Raw genomic sequence first — 24,846 nt, 5'->3', positions numbered from 1 at the left:
AGCATTCCTTGCTGTTTGATGGTCTTTATCACTATGCAGGGACCACAAAATCCTGACTTCGTCCTAAATTTCTTCGAACTAGAACTGTGTCACCAGGCTCTACTACAGCCATCTTGGGGCTATGTCGCACATCATGGTTTCTTTTCAAGGTTGATCTGTAGCATATAACCTGCTCTTGCATCTCGTACTTTTCCAGCGATTCAAAGGTTGTAGTTTGCCGGCAGCCAAGTGGTTTCAGCTGATGCAGCAAAGTTAGGCATACATTCTAATCCCATGATAAATGTTATCACGCTCAGCTAAGCCATTTCCTTCAGAGTCGTAGGTGCAGTGAACCTATGGGTAATTCCATCCTTCACAGGCCGATTCCTGGAACTTCTCACTACAGAAAGATGGCCCATTGTTCAGACACCACCACTTTGGTGTTCTTGAACACATTTTCCTTCAGTAACGCACCTTCATTTCCTGGTTTTGCAGCAGCCATGCGCGTGCATTCATTTACGGTAACCAGGTATGCTTGAGTCTTACCAACTCCCTCACCTCACTTTTTGATTTCAGTAAAGCCTAGATGAATTACTTCAGATGTCACTTGGGAATGATTAGCAATGACCATCTGATTCCCTCTTGTACGATACTTCGCCTTGTTAATCTGGATCTGGTGACATGACAAGTTTGCACATAATTCCCCTTGATATCTTCTTTCATATTTTCCCACGTGAATTGACTTTTAGATGCGAAGCATCTTATGGTCGGGGCTATGTCACTCCCTCCCTCCATCCATCCATCTATCCGCCGTGCGGCGTCCACACTCCTACTGCGCATGCGCATCCTCTTCCCCCTCCTCTCCTCTCGGCATTCATGCGCATCTTCCTCCCGCTCCTCTCCTTGTCTCATCTCCTCTCCGGATTGTGCAACGAATGGCAACACCTGCGGCTCCGCACACGATAATGCGAAGCAGCTTAGGTTAGAGGCGCAACGGTAGGCGCCCTAGAGGCACTGGCAACAGTCGCCAACGCCACGCGCGTGCGGTGCGAATGCGGGCAAAACGCCGACGGTGTCGACAACAGTTCTGCGCGTTGCTGGTGCTGCTGCATGTCCAAGTTTATACAGCTGATAAAACTACCTTGAGTCGACCCCATGGCTGCTTCGCATACTGCTCAGGGTTCCCCTACGGGAAGATGGTGTAATTTTTTTATCTTCCAATACGCTTTCCAGAATCCATCGTGCCCTCCTGACTCTGGATTGTCATGGTACAGCTTCAAAACCTTTGGCACCAAGCTTCCTGGCACGAAATGCCTCAAAATGTAAGAAACTGCATGGAGCTGATACAAAATGTTCCTCCATTTTATTTTACAACTCTTCTTCCGCCTTTTTGACCCCGTGGTCGACTTTCACTCGTTGTCCTCTGTGGAGATGTGTTTGCACAAGGCTTACCCCACGAGCGACGGTCAGGAAAGTGCATGACGCTCCTCCACTCCACAACGCACAAAGGTGCTACGGCAGGGTTCGCCGACTCTCCGACACGGCACAGAGAAGGCTCCGGAGTCAGATCGCCAACAAACACGGGTTTATTCACCCAAGATACAGCACAGTGCTACAGTCACGGTGCTTATGGGCCAAGGCTCACCGCAAGACCGATCGAGTACGCACGCCCGCTGCGCTAGGGCTAACTGGGTAGCGGTCCGCCAAGCGCAAGAACGAGGAGTCGCGAGAACAAAGGTCTCATGTAACTACCTCGTCGCGGGCCTGTGAGCATCTGCCGCGGCAAGGAAGCGCTCAGCGGACGAGAGCTCGGGTGGAGAGGGTGCCCGGGGGCCACTGCTCGGGAGGCCAATCAGGGCGCGCCCAGCGACATGTTCTCGCGGGGCAAGTCCAATCCCGAGGGGGGGGGGGGGGGGGGGAGAAGCACGGTTTGCACGGGAAAGCAGGTCTGGCGCGCTCACCATGTCAGCCATGTTGCCGTTATGGCGGCCGTTCCTGGAGATCGAGCTAAGCACCACGCGCGAGCGGGACGAGACGTGAGAAGGCACCTCGATCCCCACACCTCTTGGAACTCTACATCCTCCGGGGCTCCTGTCTCCAGCACTCCTGGGGTAGTATGGTACTACAATCAAGCTTGCTTCAGTCATTGTTCGGGGTACCTCGTAATGATGCATCCACCAAGAGCCTAGTGCTGGGGAGATGAACATGAGCTCAATCTGCAGCTGAATCAGGAGAACTCCAGATTTTGGCAGAACGAGGTTGATTTCTTGGGTTATAGAATTAGTGATAAAGGTCTTCATGACAAAACTGAAAATCTGGATGCTATTTTAGAAGTCAACGCACAAGAGAGGGGTGTTCGAGTTAAGGTTATTTTTGGCTTTTGTCACCTATTACAGTCGAATCTCGATAATTCAAGCTTGAAGGGTCCCGAAAATTTGTTCGAATTAAAAGAAGTTTGAATTAAAGAAAGGATTTATTTTTGAAGTATTAGAGCACCATAGCACGACGTACGAATGGTGCGAGTCGTGAAATATCACGGCGCGCAAGCACATAGCGAGCGAGGGCCACAAAACTGCCAACGTCGGCCAACGCTCGCTTCCCGGTAACGGCAGAAAACTAAACTTCAGGGAGCGGGCGGCGCCGCATGGCGATGGGTGCGCACGGGGACCGTCGAAGGTCAGGGAGGGCGGCAGGGAAGCGGATTGGGCCTCGGCAACTCCGTCGCTTCGGTGGCTCCCCTCACGCTCCCTCTCAACTCCTCGTAGCTCCCGCAGCTTCAACTGTCTCCGTGCGCGCCAGCCGCCGTGCCGGCCCCGCCGCTCCCGCCGGCCCGGCGCCAGCTTAGCCCGCTCCCTGATGTTTCGTTTTCTGCCGTTGAAGCGAGGCGTTGGCCGGACTGGCCACCGCCGTTGCTTCCCTCTGCGCTGCAGCGTTGGCTGAGACGTCGGCACGTACACGTGTGTTCTGGCGCGACGCAGAAACGGCGTCCTTGCCATTTAAGAGTGAAATTTCCGCCGCGGTTCTTTTTCTCTCTCTCTCTTTTTTTTTCTCCGCGCAGCATTGAGGGGTCTCGCCTAAGCTTTTCAGAGCAATGCCGGTCGGAGGCGCTGCCACGTGATTTGGTGTGCTGCTGAAAGCTGTGTCGGTGCGCAGAATGTTCAAATTAACCATCACAAATGCTTTCGCGTTCAAATTACCGGGCGTTTTTGCCCATTGGAATACGCATAACTTTGACGGGACCACAACGTCAGTTCGAATAAACCGGAAGTTCGAATTAAGCGTGTTCGATTTAACGAGATTCGACGTATTAAATGTTTCTACATAAGGCAGCCATGATCCCAGCATTGTTGTATGAACATTTGCGCTCAAGAATGGAGTGGAAGTGGAGCATTGCTCAGCAGCAAGCCTTCCAAGAGGTCAAAGCACTGATAAGGAAAGCAGAGTTCCTTGAGCCAGAAACACCTTTGGTACTAGACTCTGGCACTGCAGCAGTCGGCACTGGAGCCATTCTGTCCCACACCATGGCTGAGGAGACAAGGCAACACATCGGCTTCCACTTCTGCATACTCACAGCCACAAAGCAGAACTACTCTTTGATTGAAAAGGAAGCCCTGGTGTTGGTGTTTGGAGTGGCGAATTCCGGGTATATTTGTTGGGTCAGACATTCACACTTCTGACTGATCAAAAGCCATCTGCCAGCCTTTTCAATCCAGACAAGCCTGTTCCAGCCATGGCCACTGCCTGGATACAATGTTGGACCCTCCAGCTGAGCACCTACTCTTACATCGTCAAGTTGAAGAACGACAAAGCGAATGTGCCGGCTGACGCATTCAGCCACCTGCCACGAGGAGCGCTGTCCACGGAAGAGCCCGTGGACAAGGTTGTCGTTGATGACTATGAGTATGCGCTTCTCACTGCTGGTCTGGACAGTAGAGTACTGTCAGCTAAACATACTGTCAGCTAAGCAACTGGTCCGCTAGACAGCCGAGGATGAATTACTTGTGGTGCTGAAGTGGGTGCATGAATGCTGTCCCGTCATATGCAAAGGAAGCAACTCGGAAGCCCTATGTGGTCTGGAAGGATGAGTTAACTGTGAGAGAAGGTCTGGTGTCCTGGGGACACAGAATCGTCGTGCCTAAAGCAGCCAGCAACGTAGCGTTGCAGCTTATTCATGAGCTTGCTGCTTTAGTACCCCCATATTGACAAAGATATTGAGGAACTAGGCAAGACATGCTACTTATGTGTTCGAACTGCACCGATGTCATCCTGCCAGGCACCAGCTTTGTAGCTGGAAACCGAGCAGCCAAGGCGACGTTTTCACATTGATTTTGCCAGTCCGGTAGTAGGCTATATGCTATTCATTGTGATTGATTCGCAAAGAAAGTGAGCGCAAGTGCTGCCTTTGAGAACTTCCACGGCTGGGACAACCATCAATGCCTTGTGCACCCTCTTTAGCACTTTTGGGCTGCCTTGCACAATCATCACAGATAATGGGCCGCAGTTTTCAAGCCAGGAATTCAATACTTTCATAACGTTAAGTGGCATAAATCACGTGCACAGTGCACCGACCACCAGCAATCGAACAGTTTAGCAGAATAAGCAGTGCATATTATAAAACAAAGCCTGCATTAAAACAGGAAACGATCAATGCAAACGTGGCTGGCCAGGATGTTTCACGGCCGACGAATGCCACTATCGTGTGACGTGCTGCCTTCAGAAACAGTCATAGAGTGCCACAATTGCCACACAGTCAATGGGTTTTTTCAGAAAGATGGACCAGTTTGGGTCTGAAAGTATGGCTGTCTCAGACACCCATGGACTTGAGCACGGATCCAAACCACTGAGGGGCCGTGTATGGTGACCGCCGAGGGACCAGAAGGGGAACTTGTGCAACAGCACTGGGACCGAGTACAGCTGGGTCTCTCCACTAGATGCAACAAAGCCATTGACAAGCTCACCAGTACCGATACGACGGATGATGCCACAACTACAGGGCTACGAAGGTCGACCAATTCGAGACATGTCCCTGCCCGTTACAGTTTCTCACCTTAATGGGCCCCTCATCAAGCCATGGAAAATTTCGGTTACAGGCTGGAAGCTGTTACGTGCCCTCTAGGGAGCATTCTACTGCAAGAATTTTTCAAACTGGTTCATTAATAGCTGAGACAGAAATATTTCAGTGCCACGAACTCATGATTTCAGGAGGCAAGCTTCACCTCCAACATAGGCACACTCCCCACTTGCCCCGTCTAGCCTCCGCAAGCAAAATTCTTTCCCTGCGTTCTCCCATACCGGAGCTCAAGGATCGCATGACGCATACGTCACAAGCTCCCCCCTCGCAGTTCTTTTGCTGCGCAGCGCATTTCTACTGACAGTGTCGCATGCGAGCTGTTGCATTTGTCTTGTTTTGCCCAGAGCACGATTCTGTGCACTATGCAAGAGAACACCTGACTAGCGGTATAAGTCAGTGCTACACAAACAATGAGGCAGACACAAGTGGATCACAGAGCATAATCTCGTGCTGGAACACAGTAGAAAATGACAGTTTCGTTGTCTGTGCCCGCAACTGCACTACGTGGGAAAAAGCAAATGAAACGGAAGTTTATCTCTCTATCTACGGTATGAAGTAAAACAAGAACACGCACACATTTGGTTTGCATGTTTTATTATTTCTCTTAACTTTAATTTGTCTATTGAAGCAACAGATTACACAAATAACAGATGTTGCCTTGAATAATTCTTGGAAGTCACGCATCACTATAAGCGAAGTTGGGGAACTGGCGCGTATGCGTCAACCCTCCAACTTGGATCCAAGCGCGGCGCCCGTGAGAAGGGCAAACAGCATTTGGTTTGAAATTTCAGCTCTTCCCGCGGCGCATAGTGATGTAGTACTTAGCAGACACGATTGTTAGCGTGCATTGTATGCACTGCGCCCGTCAGCTCAAAATGGCCAGCCCTGGTGAGGGGCCCTTCAAGAGAGAAGGTTGTTGTATTTTCATGCATAGAATGTACCAATGTCATACCCCTATCAGTGCACATGTGCTGGTTGTACTTGCTTTATTTTCCTCACCTCTTTCTGTCCCTTCCTTTTCCTGGCCAAGTGCTTTATATTAAACACGGCTACTCGCAATAAACATTCTTTCTTGACTGCTCTTTGCTGGACGTACGTGGTTGTTTCAACTGGGCACACATGAAAGCATTGGAATAACTATTTTCTTTCCTCATGGTTTCTATTCAGTTTTCGCAATCTGACATTGGTGACAGGTTTGAACATAATCAAAGAAGTCTTTTTTCATGTCCTCCTACATGAAGCATTGATTTAACTTCTTGAACGTACGGGGGTCTCATAGCCAGGGGTGAATAATACAGACAGGAGGGCGCCACTAGCACATTGCCGCATGTGGATGGCTCCCCATGATACGCCTCCAGGAAAAGTCCCTACGCTGCTTGCGATAAGCAACGGGCCCACTCACGAGAGCTCGAGAAATCTCGGTGGGCCTCCGATAAGTGCAGCTCAGCTCAGTATGATCACGCATGAGCACAAGACACCACTCATTGGCTTAGTGTTCAAAAAAGCATCAACGCAAGGTGTGTGCTCACTGTAGGTGCAAAGGCACCATGGATGACCTCAAGTTGAGACCCTAACAAAGGGGCTGGCAGACGAGAGGAAAATGTGCACAATAAAATGTCGTTAATTTGACCCCCGTTAATTCGGACAATTCGGACTCACTCTCGGGTCCCAGAAGGCGAATGCATTATTTAATGCAATCAAACTCATTAATTCAGACGTATTTGGAAGCACATCAGTTAATTCAGACAACTCTCGGAGCTCGGCAAGCATAGAGCGCCGCAAATGTGCGACGCAAAAGAGCAAAAACGGCGCTAGCACCCAAACGAAATGAAGCGGCAGAGTCCACATCGCCATAGTCATCAGCAGAAATAGTGCGTGAATGACAGCAATGCCAGAACACTTTGTGCCTATTTGGGCCTTTAAAGCCTTTATTCTTGCGTTTACCGCCACGCATAAGATCGCATTGGCCGTGTGCCTTATTAACTGCATAGGTGCCATCCATGATCACGTCAACAGCCACCACGGTTTCGTCCGCAGCTGTTGCGGTAAACAGTAGTTTCATGTTGAATCAGTGCACGCATCGGCCACGTGTCTTCAGAACTGCAAGATCGCCGTCCATGATCGCGTCGACAGCGGCCACAGTTTTGCCCGCAGCGGTTGCGGTAGACAGTAGTTTCGTTTTGACTCAGTGCGTGTGTCGGACGCGTGTTTTCAGAACTGCAAGATCGCCATTCATGGTCGCGTTGACAGCGGCCACAGTTTCGTACGCTGCGGTTGCGGCAGACAGTAGTTTCGTTTTGACTCGGTGCGTGCGTCGGCCACGTGCCTTCACAACTGCGTAGTCGACATCCATGATCACATCCATAGCGGCTGCGGTATCGTCCGCAGTTGTTGGGGAACGGTAGTTTCATTTTGACTCAGTGCAAAGCTGCCGAGGATGAAGAGTACCGGCTACATCATGATGGACGGGCGATCTGTTGACGACCAGCTCACTGACGAAAAAAATTATCGGGATGTGTGCGCCGTAGTGAAAAGCGTATCTCAGATGAAGGCGCGTGCTATGGCCGTGCTGCGAAGGAAGTTGCGAAGCCACCCAACAAGGCCCGAGATGATGACAATTGCAGCTTCCGCACTGCTTTTCAGCAAAATAGAAACAGGATTTGCTCATTCATTCAGTAAATAAAAGTATGTTGACATAGTAAGCATTTTTTAATCTTTTATTGACACCCTCAATATTTCGACATTCGGTTAATTCGGATATTTTTTTCGGTCCCGTGAAATCCGAATTAACGAGATTTACTGTACATACCTAGTGCTGTTCCGGAGAGATCTCCCTTGTGCCTTCTCTGCCGACTGCGGCAACCGCCGTCAGCGGTGCGTGCGCCACCGACGCGAACTGGTCCGTGGCCAAGGCCACCACTGACATCTGTCGCAAGTGGAAAGGGGGAGGCGTAGAGACAACAGAACAGGTGGATGCCCGTGCAATGGCACCTCAATCCCCACAAACGTCTGCCCAGGACCATCATGACCACCAGATTCTGGACTGTCATGGTAGAGCCGCAAGATCTTGTTTGGCGAAGAAAGTCTGAATCAGATGTGCAGAATGGGTGGGTGCATTATCATGATGGTTTTTAGACGTTTTTAGACCACTTGAAAAAAACGGGGACACACAAAAGAAACCCACACGAGCGCTCGTGGTGTCGTGTGTGTTTCTTTCGTGTGTCCTCGTTTTTTTCACGCAGTTTAAAACGTCTAAAAGCTATGAACCAACAAGCCTGCCAGAACGTCATACTATCCTGATGGAGCTGCCAAGTTTCTGCTGCCTATAGATCCAGTTGTTTGCACCGCACACCATCACGAAGGCGACGAAAGACCTCCTGGTAGTACTACTAGTACTATTCCTTTGTGATGGTTTTGGCCTTGTGGTGCGTACTCATGATGCACCACCCCACGAGAGTCGAAGAAAACAGTCAACATGACCTTGACATTGCTGCAGACCTGCCATGCTTCTTTTTTTGCTTCGGGGATGTCATCTTCGAAACCCACAACTCATCGCCTGTGATCATGGCGTTGAGAAAGTTGGGGTTACTGTTTGCATTGTCCAGCAGGCCCTGTGCGATTTCCAGATGGAGTTGCTTCTGCTTCACTGTTAGCAGTTTTGGTACAAACTTCGTGGACTCTCTTCCTCATGCCCAAATCCTTGGTGAAAATTGAATGTATGATCCAATGCTTACCCCCTTTTCATTCGCAAGTTCTCAGACTGTGATGCGACGGTCCTCCATGACCAAAGTACACACTTGCTCAATGACATCCTCATTTCGGCTTGTTGAGGCCTGAACGTGGCTCGCTGTCCATTGATGTGCGGCCATCTTTGAAGCAGCAGTACCACTCCTTTACCTGCGAGATGCTCATGGCACTGTCCCCAAAAGCCCGTTGAATCTTGTGAATGGTTTCCACTTGGATATTGCCAAGCTTTTGGCAAAATTTGATGCAATTTGTAGTTCCCTCATTTTAGAACTTACTGGAATCCAACAAGTGCTCACTACATGTCCTCCCTCACAGGCCAACTGGCAGTAACTGACGCTTTTTGCAGGCGGAAAAAAATTCACGCATGCGCATGAATGCCCCCTCCATATCTCCACCAAAGGAAGCCTCCCGCAGTTTATTGGTTTACATGGGAAAGAAGAAGGTTCAATACTTTGTGATCACACCTCATAGGTGTATAAGGGCCTGGTTATTGGGGAACAATTTAGAATGCCGGCCTTCAATTTACGTCATAAAATACCTGACTGCCATCACCAATGCCAGGGCTTCTTTTTCTGTTGTTGCATAATTGTCCTGTGCTTTAGTGAAAGTAGAGTACTAGATTGGGGGAGTGGGTCCAATGCAGGCTCCCCGCTGATGCTTCATTTATTGTAAAGTTGGTGGCGCCACCATCTCTTTCTCCCGAATGAGCGGCCTTGCGTGCCAGCCGCACGCTTGTCGCGTTGGAAACCCCACCACAGCTGCATGGAGCTTTGACAGGCGAATACTCGGTGGTGGCAACACTGATATTATTCCCCACCGATCTATTGTAAATAAAATGGAAAAAGAGCGGCGGAAAGAACACAAAACGACGCAACAACGACGGTGCGTCGAGCAGATGACAGCTCAGCCCGTGAGCTCGCCTCAGCCAATGAGCGCTGTCGAAACAGCCGGAGCCAATGTTTATTGGCCGGAGATTCAGAATAAAGTGACGGCAGCGCTGCCACAATTTCAATGTTTTTTGCTTCACCCTCGGCACTTGCCAAGGCGTCCGCTTGACCCACTCCCCCATTCTAATACACTCTAGTGAAAGTAGTGAAAGTGTATGAATAGCCGATTACCTTCAGCCCGGTGGCTCTGCGTTGTCGCGCTGGCAGAGAATGGCACCTGTTCCATACAGCGAGGCATCCATACACAGCTCGAAAGGTCTTCCAAAGTACCAAAACTGGGTCGAAGGAGATGCAATAATTGCTAGAGGGAACTCTGGCGCGGCCATTGTTCAGCCACCCTTCATGCTTGTGGCTTTGGTTATTATGCTTTATGTGCCTTCACTGTCCTAAATTTCAGAGCAATGCACACTTTTCTAAGTGCACAAGACTCTGCAAACACGCAAAATTGCTACTAATTGCAGCAGCTCAGCCTGTTCAAGTAGCCAAAGTGAAATTTGCCAAGCGTCTCAACGTGCTTGCCTGCAAGAAATTCACAAGGGCGTTCCATGCTGCTTGTCAATGCATGGGTCCGTGGCGTAATGGTTTCAATATCGGGCTTCTGTTAGAAGTCCTTTGTTCGAATCCTGCCATCGGACAATAATGCCTATTCATTTATTCAGTACACAGTATTCTGTTGAAAATGACGAGACTACAAAGCCATTTGAAGCCAGAAAGACGAGGCAAATCCATGTACGTCATTTGCTTAACCGCCCCACCCTGCTTGCAGCTCCCATAGACATTATCAGCACCTCGAGTAATTATTGCATGAGACTCCATGAGCTCTATAATATGCGCGTTCGCCGACTTCGCTCCATACACCTTTCGGTGTTGACATCAAGCACTTTGTCTCGGTCACATAATGCCAAATAAAAGCTCTGAAATGTCCTGAAAGACCGAGAAAAACTCTCAGAGAATGCAGGTCATACAGTCTCGGCAGTGTCTTCATCCTCTGTACAACAGACTCTTCCTTGGTGCTTCTTGAGGGGCCGTTAATGAATCTACCCGGAACTACTACCGACCTTTTAAGAACTTCACTCTTCCCAACGTTGATCTTTAATTTTGCTCTACTCAGAACTTCCAGGACTTCCAGATACGCCACATGGACGTCCTTTGTTCTTGAATGCACCATGATGTCAGCCACATAGATGTTGCAGGACTGACCTGTGAAAGCAGCTAGAACATTATTCATCATTTTTTGGAAAAAAGCACCTGAATTATTCACGCCAAATGGCAGCCTATTATATTCATAGACAGCGAATGGCGTGACGAAAGCTGTGATCTTCTTGTATTGCTCTTGTAGCACAATCTGCCAGTTGCCTTTACAAAGGTCTATTCTGGAAAACCACTGACATCCTTCTGCTTCATTAATGATGTAATGCGTGGCATAAAAAAAAAGGCATACAGATCAGTTTGCCAGTTCACAAGTCGTAGTCAGTGCAGTCTAAATGTACCATCTCCTTTGGGTACGATGGTTATAGGATGGTTATAGCCAACATGAAATTGGACGTTGAGGGCTGTTGCGACAGTCCTGAAGGTCCGAGCAGCTACGAAGGTTCCATGGATGATGCCGTGCCAGGTGCCGAGAGGAGGAGATATCCAGGGAGATTAGAAAACTGTTTTATATACAAATGTACATATTTTACATATTACAAGAAGGGCTCCATGATATTGAAGGGCTCCATGATACGCTCCACGGGTCCCAGGTTCGGCACGCAAACCACTCCGGTATAGGCAGTTCCGCCTTCTGTGACCCTGTATGCCTGGACTATATATTCGACTCTCTGAGTATGAATAAAGTATTCTTATTATTGTTATTATTACCTTACAAGAAAAGCGGCGCTTGTCTATTGACAAGACAGGGGAATGCATGCCCATCCAAGACGTGGAGGCTGCAAATATACAGCAGGATAGAATGCCCAATCCAGTCACAGAAGAATTGTTCATTTTCGAGCTTAAGCGACCTTCGGAACTGTGGTCACTGCCGAAGTTTAAACAAAACAACATTGCTCGTTACCAGACTGCAGAGTTTCAAATGAACGAAACGCCACACCTGTTAATGTGTTAACCAAAATGGTAGTGTTCTTCATTGGAGAAGGACTTGCCAGCGGTAGCATCTACTTGGCTGGGCAGCTTCACAAGGAAACCGTTGTGGAATCTAAAGAAGAAACAAAGGGGACCTTGGGGGCCTTTTATATCCATCAGAATCACTCTACAAGCTGGTCAATGCCCTTGAAAACAAACTCACTTGTGCGTTCAGTCTAACACGTTTGCATGCCAAAGCTGTGGCAGAGTTTATGCAGTAGATCAACTGGTGATGTGCCAAAAAGTGGTTGCCTAGAGCATTCTGCTGCCCTGACAGCATCAGTTGTACGTTTTTATTCCGTCACAAGGATTCATTTTTTGCTTAAAGATGTCAATCGGCTGGGCAGTGAGAATAAACTAAAAACACTGAAATCTTGAGTATTGTATCAAATTTTCCCATAGTTGTTTTCCTCACTGAAATAAACGATTTCATGGCCAGATCTGTTGCTGTCTGCAATCATAGGAAATTGCTTATTTGAGCGTCGAAAGGACATGCTACAGGTCTGCAAGCGCTGGCAAAGTGATTTGTACGTCGAGAAGTAATCAGGTAATGACTGCAGTTTACAGGTCGTACGTACGTGCCGCATAGGGTGATTACTGCTGACCTCGAGGACGACGCTCGCATTTTGAGGGAGTCGAAATGCAAGGCACCCGTGTGCCATAAGATATCAGTGTGCGTTAAAGAACCCGAAGTGGTCAAAATTATTCCAAAGCCCCCCCCCCCCCGCTTCTCCCCCCCCCCCTCCCCAGCACCTATGATCCTGAGGGGAACTCGCTTGAATCTATCGACACAATGCGAACTGGGCCAATAAATTTCAAAGGAGTAATGATGTGGGCTGATTAAACATTGATTTCATGAGAAAGGCGTATTCCTTGACGCTCGCAGAAAGCGCGCGATATCCGAGGCTGGCGATGCGCTCATTTCGGCTGCGTGCCTAACCGCGCCTCGGTCAAAGCGCCGCCCCATCGGCGGGCTGGGGTGTCACGTTTGCGCCGCCGGTATTCACACCTCCCATTCTAGCCACCCTACCTCCGCCCAGAGAAGTGTAGCCCAGCAATGGAAGCGCGTCTCTTCCTTTTTTCGCCCTTCTTTCGTGCTTCTTTCTGGGGTGTGCAAGCTATGTACGCGGAGAAATGTAACCTCCGTACTCGCGGGAATGCCACACCATCGCACTTTGCACTTTCCAGACGGTGTCGTTTATGCCCATTTCGGGTGTCCGCTTCGAGTGAGACAGTTGCGGTGTCCACGGCAAGGAATGTGAAAAACAAACAAAAAGAAACATTGTGCTTTGGAGACGCCATGGAGCTTCCTTTTTGTAGGCAGTTTTATCAGCATCAGCATATGCTTTGTGTGGGTCACTCTTATTATACGGTGCTTCAGTGGTGTGTGGTGGCGGAATCTATGGAATATAGCAACAGTGATGTTTTTGTGGATAGCTCAAAATGGTGAAAACTTATGAATTGATAGGTTGATGGGCGGAATGGTTCATTTTGGGGATTTCACTATAACGACCTTTCAGAATGACAAACGATTTTCAACAGTCCTGCGTGATTCGTTATATCGAGATTTGACTGTACATTACATGACATTAAAGTTTTGACCTGTGCGGTGCATAAGCAAACATTGCATAGGAGTCCGTGTTGCATTGGATGAAAATAAGGACAACTGCACACACTGCAGTTAGTTTATAGAATTTAAATGACCAATGCATGAAAGCTTCGCCACATGTCAATTTCAACAAGTGCATGGGATCTGCATCATATTTTTTGCCAATACTGTTGGCTATCTTGGCCATTACTAGGTGACCAGATTTTGGAGATTTCAACACAAAGTTGATAAATAAAAGCACACGGGCGTTTTTGCATTTAGCCTCCATCAAAATGCGGCCGCCGTGGCCAGGATTCGATCCTGCGATCTCGTGCTCAGCAGCGCAACGCCTTAGCTGACTGAGCCACCGCGGCGGGTTAGCATCACTTTAAGGTGTGACGTACCTGCACAAGAGGTCCAGAGCCACGATGGCTTCTGCAAAGCTTGGATCTGTTAAACCCCCAGAATCTCGTGGCTAGTGCTCGTCGTCATCACCGCAGGCATGGGCATCGTCACTCGCAACAGAGTTTTTTCGTTTACATTTGACAAATTATGCGGCGTATGCCTCAGAACTTGGCAGCAAGCAACCCTCGGCGTAGCACCAGCCGCATTGTTGAAATCGCCATCGTGTGAAATGAGCCCTCTAAAAATCGCATTGTGATGCGTGCGACTGCATCAATTTTTTTTGCTCCAGTCACAGCATATGAAACAGCCTTGAGAATAGGGTATACATGAGAATGCCTTACGAGTATGTAGGACTTCTGAGATTTTTGAATATGACAACACAGGGTGTCCCAGCTACCACATAATCTTAAATGCCCTTAATTAATCTTGGTTAGGCTTAATGAACTTAATATTACTCTTCATTAGACTAATTAATTCAACATATATCAGCTTAATTAGCTTAGTGTTCTTAATTACCATCAATTAATCACCATTATGTTTAAGTAATTTCATTGTAATTATCTTATTAGTCTTTCATTAACCTTAATTACTCTTATACCTCTTCAGTACTCACAATATACAGGGTGTCCCAGCTATTACGCAGCACGATCACGGCGTTGTTTTGTAATATCGTATGACTGTTTTGTCGTTTGCAAACTACTAATTTGCGGCGATGACGAGGAAAACCCAGGACCTACCCAGAAGGAACTGTACAAACAACTACTTGAAGGTCAGACAGAAATTCGTAAGGAACTACTAAAAATGAAAACTGAATTTGCTAAACTGAAAGAACAGATGCACGACTTCAGGCGTACTGTGGAAAATATGGCATCTGAGAACTCAGCACAGCATGAAAACACTGACCAATTACAAGCCACACTGAAACCGTTTGAACACGTTTCTTTCAAACTTGATTAATGATAGGCAGTGGCGCACCGACGGGGGGGGGGGGGGGGGTTTCGGGGGTTGTAACCCCCCCCCCCCCCCCGAGGCCGAGTTAACCCATCCCTTTTGTATAACCCCTTTTCTTTCCTTGCGTCTTTGAGTACTGCAACTAAGATGTAAGAGGCGTAATCGTATGCGAGTACGCAAAAAGCGCATTTTTTGACAATTTCCCGTGAAGAAATTGAAATTAGTGATGTTTAGAGGGTATTGGCAAACTGTCAAACCCCCTGGCAGAGATCCTGGGTACGCTACTGATGATAGGCTACCCTTAGACACTGCAACATACGTATTCCCCTTGTTATATAAGCAGGCCCACTCTACACCACTACTGTCATTCTCTAACACCAATTTTCGCAAGGACTGACACTTTTCGGTATTCTTTTTTTCCACAAACAATAGCTGACAGGAATAAACTATCTGAATCATTTCCCCAGCGCCCGTGACCTGTATACCATTTGTGTAATTAATGGTGTTATTTCGTGTTAGAGTTGTATTATAACGAAGTTGATTACATTTTCTTAATTGTCTACCTTATGACAAAACAAATTGAGTGAAAAGCTTGTTACAAACTTGTTTCATCCTGTTCTTTTGTGTAAATAATCTTGCGTATCCTGCTCACCCTGCTTGGACTTCTTGTACCGCAGTATTTTTTAAATAAAATAAAAATTTAAGACTAATTTCGAATGACTAACATTAAATTGATTAAGCTTAATCAGGATTAATTAAGGACAATGAAGAGGACTTAGGCCTAATTAAAATTAATTATTTATTAAAACTAATAATTAATTAATTTAAAATTAATTAATTATTGAGATTACATTACTTAAGCCCAAGCAATATTAATAAGTGTAATGAAAATTAATATTACCTTACTTAACCCTAACTTCAATTAATTACAATTACATTAATTTTCCCCAATATAAGATTAATTCCAACTCATTAGGTTCACCAATTCAGTAAGTGCAACAGGTCATTACAATACTTGCAGCACATTGCATCGCTCTCGACACAGTGAGACTCGGTGTGCATAACTTGTCAGATAGCGCGGAAGCATTCTTTCCAGTCGCGTTAAAAAAAAAGAAACCGAGCAACTGTCGCCATCATACAACCAGACACATTTGGATATGTCACAGACGTATGTGTGCAAGATGAGTGACTGAAAAGAATGCCTACGCACTACCTGATAAGTCCCACTACGGAGTTTCTACAGTAATGCTTTTCAGAGAAGCCACTACTGGTGCTAGTCTCATCCACTACAAGTTATGTCTTTACGTTCATCTTTTCTATTGGATTCTGACATCAATGTGCCATTGTTTCTTGCTTGAGGAATATCTATAGCTTTGGTTGGTATGGTGCGCCGTCTGTTCGGATACGTAATAGTCAATAACAAAGTCATTTAATGCTTGAAAAAGGTCTTGTAGTGTTTTCGGGGAATTGGTTTGAGTCTGTTTCAGATAGTCTTTGGTCATTCCCTGGATGACCAGTGGTACAAATGAAGTGTCGGGAAGGCTGGCGTCAGCGAGCTGAAGTAATCTTCATTTCTCGAACGAATTGCGGCAGAACTCATCTCATTATGACGGTAATGCGTTAGCACTGTATGAATACAGCAACGTATTGCCACCGTCAAAATAAGTTACGTATGAGGCACGTACTGTAGCGGGACTCTTCTTTCGTGCTTCTCCAAGAACACTGCAAAGCCTGTGCGTGGCCTCCGAGATGCATGGCGCACCGGCGCGTGTGAACGCTGAGAAATGCGTCAACTGAGCTCCTCTCTTGCGCTTCTTTCTCGATACCATCTAGTGGCACTGCCAAGAAGTCCGTGCGTGTCCTCCGAGACGAAGTGTGGCGCACCGGTGTTTGCAAATTGAGAATTGTTCCCTCGCTTGCCGGACACTCAGTGGCACATAATGAGTCACTCTCAAGTTGACGAGGAGTTGACTGAAGAGCACATACCCAGTGCATTCATGGCGTTCTTTGAAAAGCAGCACATGCCCAGCACATTTGTGGCGCGTTGAGTCCTTGAGGAACCCTTGCGACGTGGGTTCGATTCCGCTCAGCATCACATTCCCAGTGGCACATAACTAAGTTGGCGTCATTCATTGCAGACCAACACAAACCGCACATACCCAGTGGCCAGAGTTTCTTCGAACCCAGTCGCACCCATGTCGGCGTTCGCTCAAGAGCAACACTTATGTACACACACTTGGTCTGATAGTTGGTTTCGAACCCTCGGCACAGCTGCCCAATGCACTACCCGTTCGACCACCAACTACCCAAGTAGACTGGAAAATGGTTAGACACAAACAAACATACATAGGTAGCCCCCAGAAAGTGCCTCAAGTACCCTAAGAATGCTAACGCACCAGAAATGCTCGTCAACGCTTCCACACTGGTACCTAAACAAGATATCCTTTTCCCACCACTTTATCGGGTTCATTTCAAAGGGCACGATGGAATTGCCTTTCCACACACTTCAGGTGTCGTCTATGTGGCTTAGAATCAGAAAATCGTACCACTTTTTCTCTATTGCACTGGATTCTGGATTTTTTCGACATCGCTCTCTCATTCATTACAGCTGCAGGCGTACCCATAAAACAGACCCAGATAGCCGCAGCCATTGAGACACCGTCAAGCTTGTCTGGCATTACACGATCACTTCTTTGACTGTTTCAGTGTTGTATAACATGCACGATAACTCTCATGAGCTGCGCTTGTTGCTCCATCTGATTTGTTTGCATCTGTAGCGCTACGACTGACAAAAACTTTTGACAGCATATTAGAGCAGGTCTCGGCTCGGTGATTTGTACAACTGCTTTTTGCCATACCTTCTTTATCGAAGTGGCAGTCAGACGTTGTTCAACAGCCTTGTGGCTGATGCTGGTAGATGACTCGGACGTCGCTCAAGACCCACTCAAGTTGGAGACATTCTTGCCTCCTGGTAGGTAGTTCTTCAATGAATCCATCTTCCCGAGTGCCATCTCCATGCGCACTGGTCTTATACTTGAAAGACTGCACCTAAATGTAGGAAACTGCATTAAGCTTCTATAAAACATTCCTCCATTATTTTACAACTCCTGTTCTTGCTCCTGCAGTTGGCCTTTGCTTGTTATCTTCTCGGACCTCTACATCCTCCGCGGCTCCTGTCTCCAGCTCTCCTGGGGCGGTATGGTGCAAAAATTCCAAAAGAGCTTGCTTCAGTCATTCTGCCAGGTACCTTGTATAGATCGTCCATCTTTGCCTGCTTGCTTGCTTGCTTGCTTGCCTTTAAAAGTGGCTCGTACCCACTATGGGGGATTGGCCATCTTTGCCGCCTCGGTCACTTCTTCCTCTTTCTTGTGTCCCTATTGTCTCTTCGGTCTTCTTTTTTGCTGGAACATCCCACTTTTTACATTACTGTCAGACAGCTAGTTAAATTTCAAGGCAACTTGGGCTTGTCCGCATGCATTATTTATGCATGTCTATGTGAAGTGATGTCGACTGCTTTTGGCGATTTACCCTGCGTGTCAAAATGAGCGAGTCAGAGGAGCAGCGGGCCTGAGTGCAATTATGCTTGAAACTAAGAAAATTTTTGTGGAGACATATCAGGTGCTATGAACAGCTTTCGAGGCCAACTTTAGGAAAACTGCACCGCACAAGTAGTGAAAATGGTTTAAAGAAGGCTCTAATTGTGTTGAAGATGACCGTTTAGAAGACCATTCACTTCAATAGCTCATTCCACTATGGAGGCAGTGAATGAAGTGATTTCGTCCAACCATCACCTGATGGTTTGGGATATAGCTGAAAAAGTAGGTATCTCAAGAACTATGTACGATGAGATTTTCACTGACAAGAAGGGAATGGAGCCGCCTGGTAGCAAAATTTGGGCCGCAGCTTTTGTCAGATGGACACGAGTGAAAGTGAGTGAAGACCTTCTGGGACAGGCTACGTCTGATGAAAAATTCACGGACAGTGTCATCCCTGCAGACGAGACGTGCTTACGGCTGTGTTGCGGAAACAAAGCGTCAGTCATCACAATGGACAGGACAATTTTCACTGCGACTCAAGAAGGTGCGACGAGTTGGGTCAAATGTGAAGGTCTGGCTCCCAATATTTCACCACATAAGGAGTACATTTACCACTAAGTAAGTACTATCTGAAAATTTTAAAACAATTTTGTAATGCTGTGAGGAGGAAAAGGCTGAATGCTGGTTAAGAACAGGGCTGGATGATCTATCGTGATACTGCACCCGCCCACACAATACTGCTCATTAGAGGGTACTCGAGGCCACTGGTTCCCTAAACTTTATATTCACAGAACTTAGCCCCAGCAGACTTTTGTTTTGTTCCCTGAAATGAAGTACACTTTGAAAGGATGGCATCTTCAATACATTCAGGCCATCAAAGCGTTCCTTTCATGGCACAAACACTGGATTCAGTATACCAACTCAGAACGGGACATTTTTGAAGGAGACAAACCTAAATACAAGCAATTTATTTATTTACAAATTTTGTGAGCGTTCACGACAGACCTCGTACCAGTACCATGATACCATAGTTGGCTGAACAGACATATTTGAGGTACGCATAACAATAACACCACATTTCCTGCAGTGTTTGTTCTTAATAATAACCTAGACACATTGCAATTAGGCGTATCAGTAACTACACCTTCTCTTGCCCCCTGTGGCCTTCAATGAGGAAAGAAAACAGCGAAAACACCCAGACATGGCTGGATGTGGCACAGAAGTGCAACACTAAAATGGCTTAAACTGGTTAAAGTGTCTTCTCAACACTCACATTTTCATCGATCCGGCAAGGAAAAGGGGGCAGGTCAATCACAAGTTCATAAAATGAAGGCAAAACTTCTCTTTCTTCAATTTTAGGCCGAAACCAGCACGTCAGGATGACGTCACAGATTTCAAAAGTACATTCTCGCAGTCGGGCCCATTTTGGCACCAAAGAAGTTCCCGAAACCAGCTGGGTTGAGTCTTTGGTTCCTATTGCAGTCAGTTCTTTACAACTAAACAACGAACTAGACTCAAGCGACTGCTGTCAAAATCGGTGCTGTCCCAGCAAGCTGGTACTTGATGGCAGCATTACCACCTGTCTCACTTCTGCATCTGGCTATCCAAGCCCGAGCGGCCGTTTTGCTTATGGCGCAATTTACCAATGCAGTTTAACAACTAATTTAACAGCGAAGCTGTTTATGCCAGCCGTAATTTCTGGTGCATGCCAAGAAATTGCCGCGCCGTAGCCATGGCAACCCAAAGGAGGAGCGCACGCGGTCTCCTACTTGCCAGCTCCCCTGCCCTCCCGCCTCTCTTCTCTCTGCGGCACGCTGAGCCAGGAGAAAAAAAAAAAAAGGCGAAACTTTGCACTAGGCCGCGCAAAGCTCAAGACACAGCAAAGCTGGCCGGTTGATATCGAGTGGCTAGCCTCCAACACGTTTGGCGTTGGCAAGCAGCAGCGTTCTTGGCACTGTGCCAACCTTGGTTAGCCTGCTTGCATTTGTGGCATGCCAGGAACGCTGTTGCTCGTACGCGCCGATCGTTCAGCGCTAGTCACGCGAAATGTCGCCAACACGTTCGGCGTCGGCAAGCGACAGTGTTCTCGGCACTGTACCAAACTTGGTAAGCCTGCCTGTGTTTGTGGCATGCCAGGAGCGCCGTCGCTCACAGGCGCCCACGCGTCCAGCGCTAGTCACGCGAAATGTTGCGAAAGGGAAGGTACCTCCGAAAATTATCGCTCGAGAATACCTTCCTACATGCGTAGTTAAATTAAACCAAGACCTAGCAGCAACCAAGTTAATACCTAGCAGTAGCAGCCAGTAAGTTTCGCCGTGCCTGAGCTTTGCGCGACCGAGTGCAAACTTGCGCGTCCTTTTTCTTTTAGTGCCTTTTCAAGGCAGTTCAGCCAGACTGTACGCAAAATTTGTCGGAGCCTGTGTACAGAGAACAGTATAGACGTACCAGTTTTGCAGACGCCACCATGTTCGTAATATCCCCGGCGGCAGACGCAGATGTGCCGGCTTCCACAGTGAGTTCGGTTGCGGTTGATGCAGGACTCGTCTGACAAGCAGCGCTCCCCCACCGGCACCCCAACTGCATCACGTGAGAAGGAATAAATTTAGTCATTTCAAAATTATTCATATAGTTCTTACTTAATTGAACTACTTTAAATGCCTAGGTGGACATTACATAGAGGTGTGACTGGGTGATGTGTGAAAAAAAGTAGGAAGTTTTGAATCGCGATGAAAAGCTGTGACGGGATGCGAAGTGAAAGACAAAGTGCTTTGATGGGTTGTGTTGTGATTGGGCTCGTGTGATGTGGACCAGTAATCAGACGCCCAGTGGTGTTTGCAAGGTGGCGTGTCGCAATTTGCCCACATGTAACAAGGGCGTGGCAAAAACATGTGGTGGTGGTTGGTGTGGAAGTTGATTAGAGGACGAGAGATGGTGGCCACCAGCCAAGGAGATTGGATGCAGCTAGGAGAAAAAAACAAAATTGGCTTGAGCAAATAAAAGGCAATCATACCAATATATATATATATATGCTACACTGTTACCGTATTTTATAACCAGCACCTCCAATGACAACAGCCCGGCAAGTAAGAAAAAACTCTGCTCGTATAATCCGCAGAAATAACTGCATATAACAATGCTAAAATCCTTGCAAAGTCTCCGTTAGCGAATGCACAGCTTGTCCATGTTGTATTTTCGGCCAGTGGCTCCCTTATACATCTTCGCTGTCCTTGACATTTGAGTTGCTTGAATTTGCATACATCCGCAAAAGCGTTTTCTTTCTCTTTCTTTTTTTTCCCCATGCGATTTCTAGAGTACGGTACCACTCCTGCTGCAAATTCTATTCTTCACTTCATAATTTGTCATCATTCTTGTGTTTGTTCTTTTACTTTTATCTAACTGATGCACTCTTTAAAATGTTGATTTCTGTTGTCTGTACATGAGACTGGCTTGGTGGGCTAGTTGATACATGGTTATACTAGGAGAATGCCAGCAAAGTTGAAAAAGGGAAAAATCGAGAGGCAGACATAGACAAAGCAGCAGGAAGGTGGCTGGACTAACAAGTGAACTTTATTCTTGAATACAACGTCCAAGTCCATACTGAACATGCACAAGGCACAACATATAAGATACATGGTCAACACCTTATCTATACACGGCTACACTGATAAAGAAAATGAAGCTCTTTCTTGGTAAAGAGCACCGATGGCGTGCTTACACACTCCTCGGGGCAAAATTTATAGATGTGATAGGCACCCTGCAATGCAGTTTGGCTGTACATGTCGCGCCACCTAGCAGCGGCGGTGAGCACCCGCGAGTAGGCCCTCACCGCCATTTCACCTTGGTCCATACTGCGCTCAGGAGCGCCTGAAAGCTTCCTTTTCAGATTTTTCAATGGATTCACCGCGACCACTCGGCAGCTCCTCCGTGAGAAGTGTGATCAAAAATAACATGCGCATATACTGCTGCTTTAGGTATTTTCACAACCGCGAAGGGGATGTCGGCATCAAATTGTGCCGCTTCCCTTCAAGGCTGTGGGGAGAAACCCGGTGGCTGAAGGTGGATCGTCGTGGTTCGGGCCGTCAAGTAAGAGTCGCTCTTGCGAATTTCTGTTGAACTATGACGCAAATGCAAAATTAAAAAATAAAAAAAAAACACAAGGCAGCATCCATGAAAACGCACAATAAAGCGACAACTGCATAAACACTCGTGATCTGATTCCCGCTGTTGTAAATTGGTTTGGATAATTGTTGAGCTATTCTCACTCCAAAACAAATGCGCAGTGGTTGTTATGTGTCAAATCTAGCTTCGTAAGCGCTCCGCGTTGCACCTTTGTACGCACTGCAGTTCTTGTGCATTAATAAGCCAACGTGCAGCTCCTTTCTGCGCCTGGATCAAGACGCGACTGCTGATACCGGGCTCATTCATGCCGACGTTTTCTCGTGTTTAGAACAGAACTAAGGCTGGAGTGCACCGCAGCACACATCGAGTATTCGCAAAATAGCACTTCTCTCGCGCACGCTAACACACATTTGTTCAGGTGTTGCTTAGTGTCAGCTGATTGCTCTCTGTTATGTTTCAGCGATGATGACCTCTCACACTGGAGCCCGAATGACAACACCAGAATATGCTCGAGGCACTTTGTCAACGGAGAAAAAAGCGCCATAAAGAATCATTTTCAAGTTACCTTCCAACTCGCCAAAACCTCGACAAATGTGATAAGCAAGGCACGCTCGAAGTATACTGAAGATACAAATGAAAGTTGAAAAACGTCTACGGCCGTATTTGCCCCCTTAAGCAGAATAAATTATTTATTTGTTCACTTACTTTGAGTTTGACGTCATAAACGTGCTTTATTTGTCGTGACAAGAACTTTGCTGCGATGTCCGTCCTGTTTACTCTTTTGGCACGAAATACATGGTTGTTGTCGTAAAGTTGACGTCCTTTCTCGAGTGCCGGTGGTCGAAAATGGGCCTCCATGTTTTCAATTGCCTTAAAAACCACAGTTTAGAACGCCCGACTTGTTTGAAATGAGCGCCGCAGAAGCATGCCTTCGTAGAAGTGGCCGCCTCGGTGTTTCGCGGAACTGACACGGCGGCGCTGACGGCTGAGCCGATAGCTGCGCCGCCTGACCATTGAAGGGAGCCTATAGGTTTCAATCAACTCTCTTTCCTGCAGAGTCCTAGCCTTCCCCAGGATTGATATGTCGCTGAAGATGGGATTGTAACCGTACTCCTTACAATGCAGTGGAAGATTACCTCCCGTGCCTGTGGGTACCAGATAAGCATGCTCACGCATCAAATCGTTGACATAGCGACCGGTTTGCCCTATGAAGCCTTTGCCACACTTCAACGAAATACCGTACACCACACACGTGGCGCACGTGCAGTGCTTCGTGACAAGCTTGGTATATTGCACACACTCGAACTGTGCTGCGAGACCCTCACGCAAACAAATTTTGCAAGCTTACAAGATGCAGAACAAACCACGTTTCTTGCCCCAACCTTCTGTGTGAAATACCATGAACATACGGCATAAGCCCCAGGTTCTTTCATCTTGCATTTCGCGATCCCTTTTATTTTTCATTTTCAAGCGCTTGTGCAAAGATTCCGCCACTGCAGTGATCAATGTCTTGGGATAGCCTGCCGCTCCTCTCCTGCTAGGCGGCACTGCCTTGCATTTGATGCGTACAACTCCTTTCCACCGCATTGGACAGGTTGGCTATTCTACGCTTGACCAGCTTCCAGTGGCAAGATTGGTATGGTACTGTTTTCTAGCAAAAACCAACCTCACTTTTCTAAAGAAATGCTCACTTGCAAATTTATGAGCATAAATAGTCGCACATCATGTATAAGATACACCATGCAGTTATGGGTATATATTTTTACTATGCAAAAAGACATCTGAATTGCAGAAAGCTTGAAAGAAATACGAGAACCACTGAGAAAATGTCACAGTTTCGCCCTAAGGGCGAAGCAATGAATGCGATAGCAACACAGCAATGTCATACGAAGTAAGGTGAGCGGCTTTAGTAGCAATATGAATTGTGGTAAACATGAGCTGATTAAGTAAGCAGGTGTGCTGCGGCGTAAGTAGACCGACATGAAGAGAGACTCGATGACCACGAGAAGGCGCGTGTGAAACGGTGGTGTTGATGAGAAGCGCTTCCCGTGGGCAGCGCGTGCGAAGGGACACACCTGTAGCGCTGCACTGCCGATCTGGGCAGCATTGCATGTGTAGCGTGCGTTGGAAAATGTGGCCTGACTATTACTAACTGAATGAACAAGCGTGGTGTGAGCGCGCACAAACAAACATTAATAGATCACACTGACTGCAGACGACTGTCAAAACACTGGCAGCAAGCGCATACGCCGCAGCGGGCGAAGGTACGTGCGGTCTATCACTTCAACGGAAACTGAGCGGCGAATGCACAGCGATACAAAGGTCAGAGCCGTGTGGAGATAAACGGTGCGGGCGAGCGACGAGTGCGGTTGTTGGCAGAGT

At 47.3% G+C, this 24,846-nt stretch overlaps 1 protein-coding gene across 1 annotated transcript in view; it reads right to left on the bottom strand.

Annotated features, from left to right (window-relative positions):
- LOC119457438 (uncharacterized) overlaps positions 1 to 24,846 on the bottom strand; it is a 114,672-nt gene that overhangs the window by 83,442 nt on the left and 6,384 nt on the right. Inside the window, exon 3 of the mRNA XM_037718991.2 lies at positions 20,791 to 20,922. Coding sequence (XP_037574919.1) covers positions 20,791 to 20,922 — 132 coding nt within the window. The remainder of the gene's footprint in view (positions 1 to 20,790; positions 20,923 to 24,846) is intronic.

This window comes from Dermacentor silvarum, chromosome 7, assembly GCF_013339745.2.
Source record: "Dermacentor silvarum isolate Dsil-2018 chromosome 7, BIME_Dsil_1.4, whole genome shotgun sequence".
Classification (NCBI taxonomy): Eukaryota; Metazoa; Arthropoda; class Arachnida; order Ixodida; family Ixodidae; genus Dermacentor; species Dermacentor silvarum.
The sequence above is the reverse complement of the archived record's forward strand: the minus strand, read 5'-3'. Positions and strand labels throughout refer to the sequence as shown.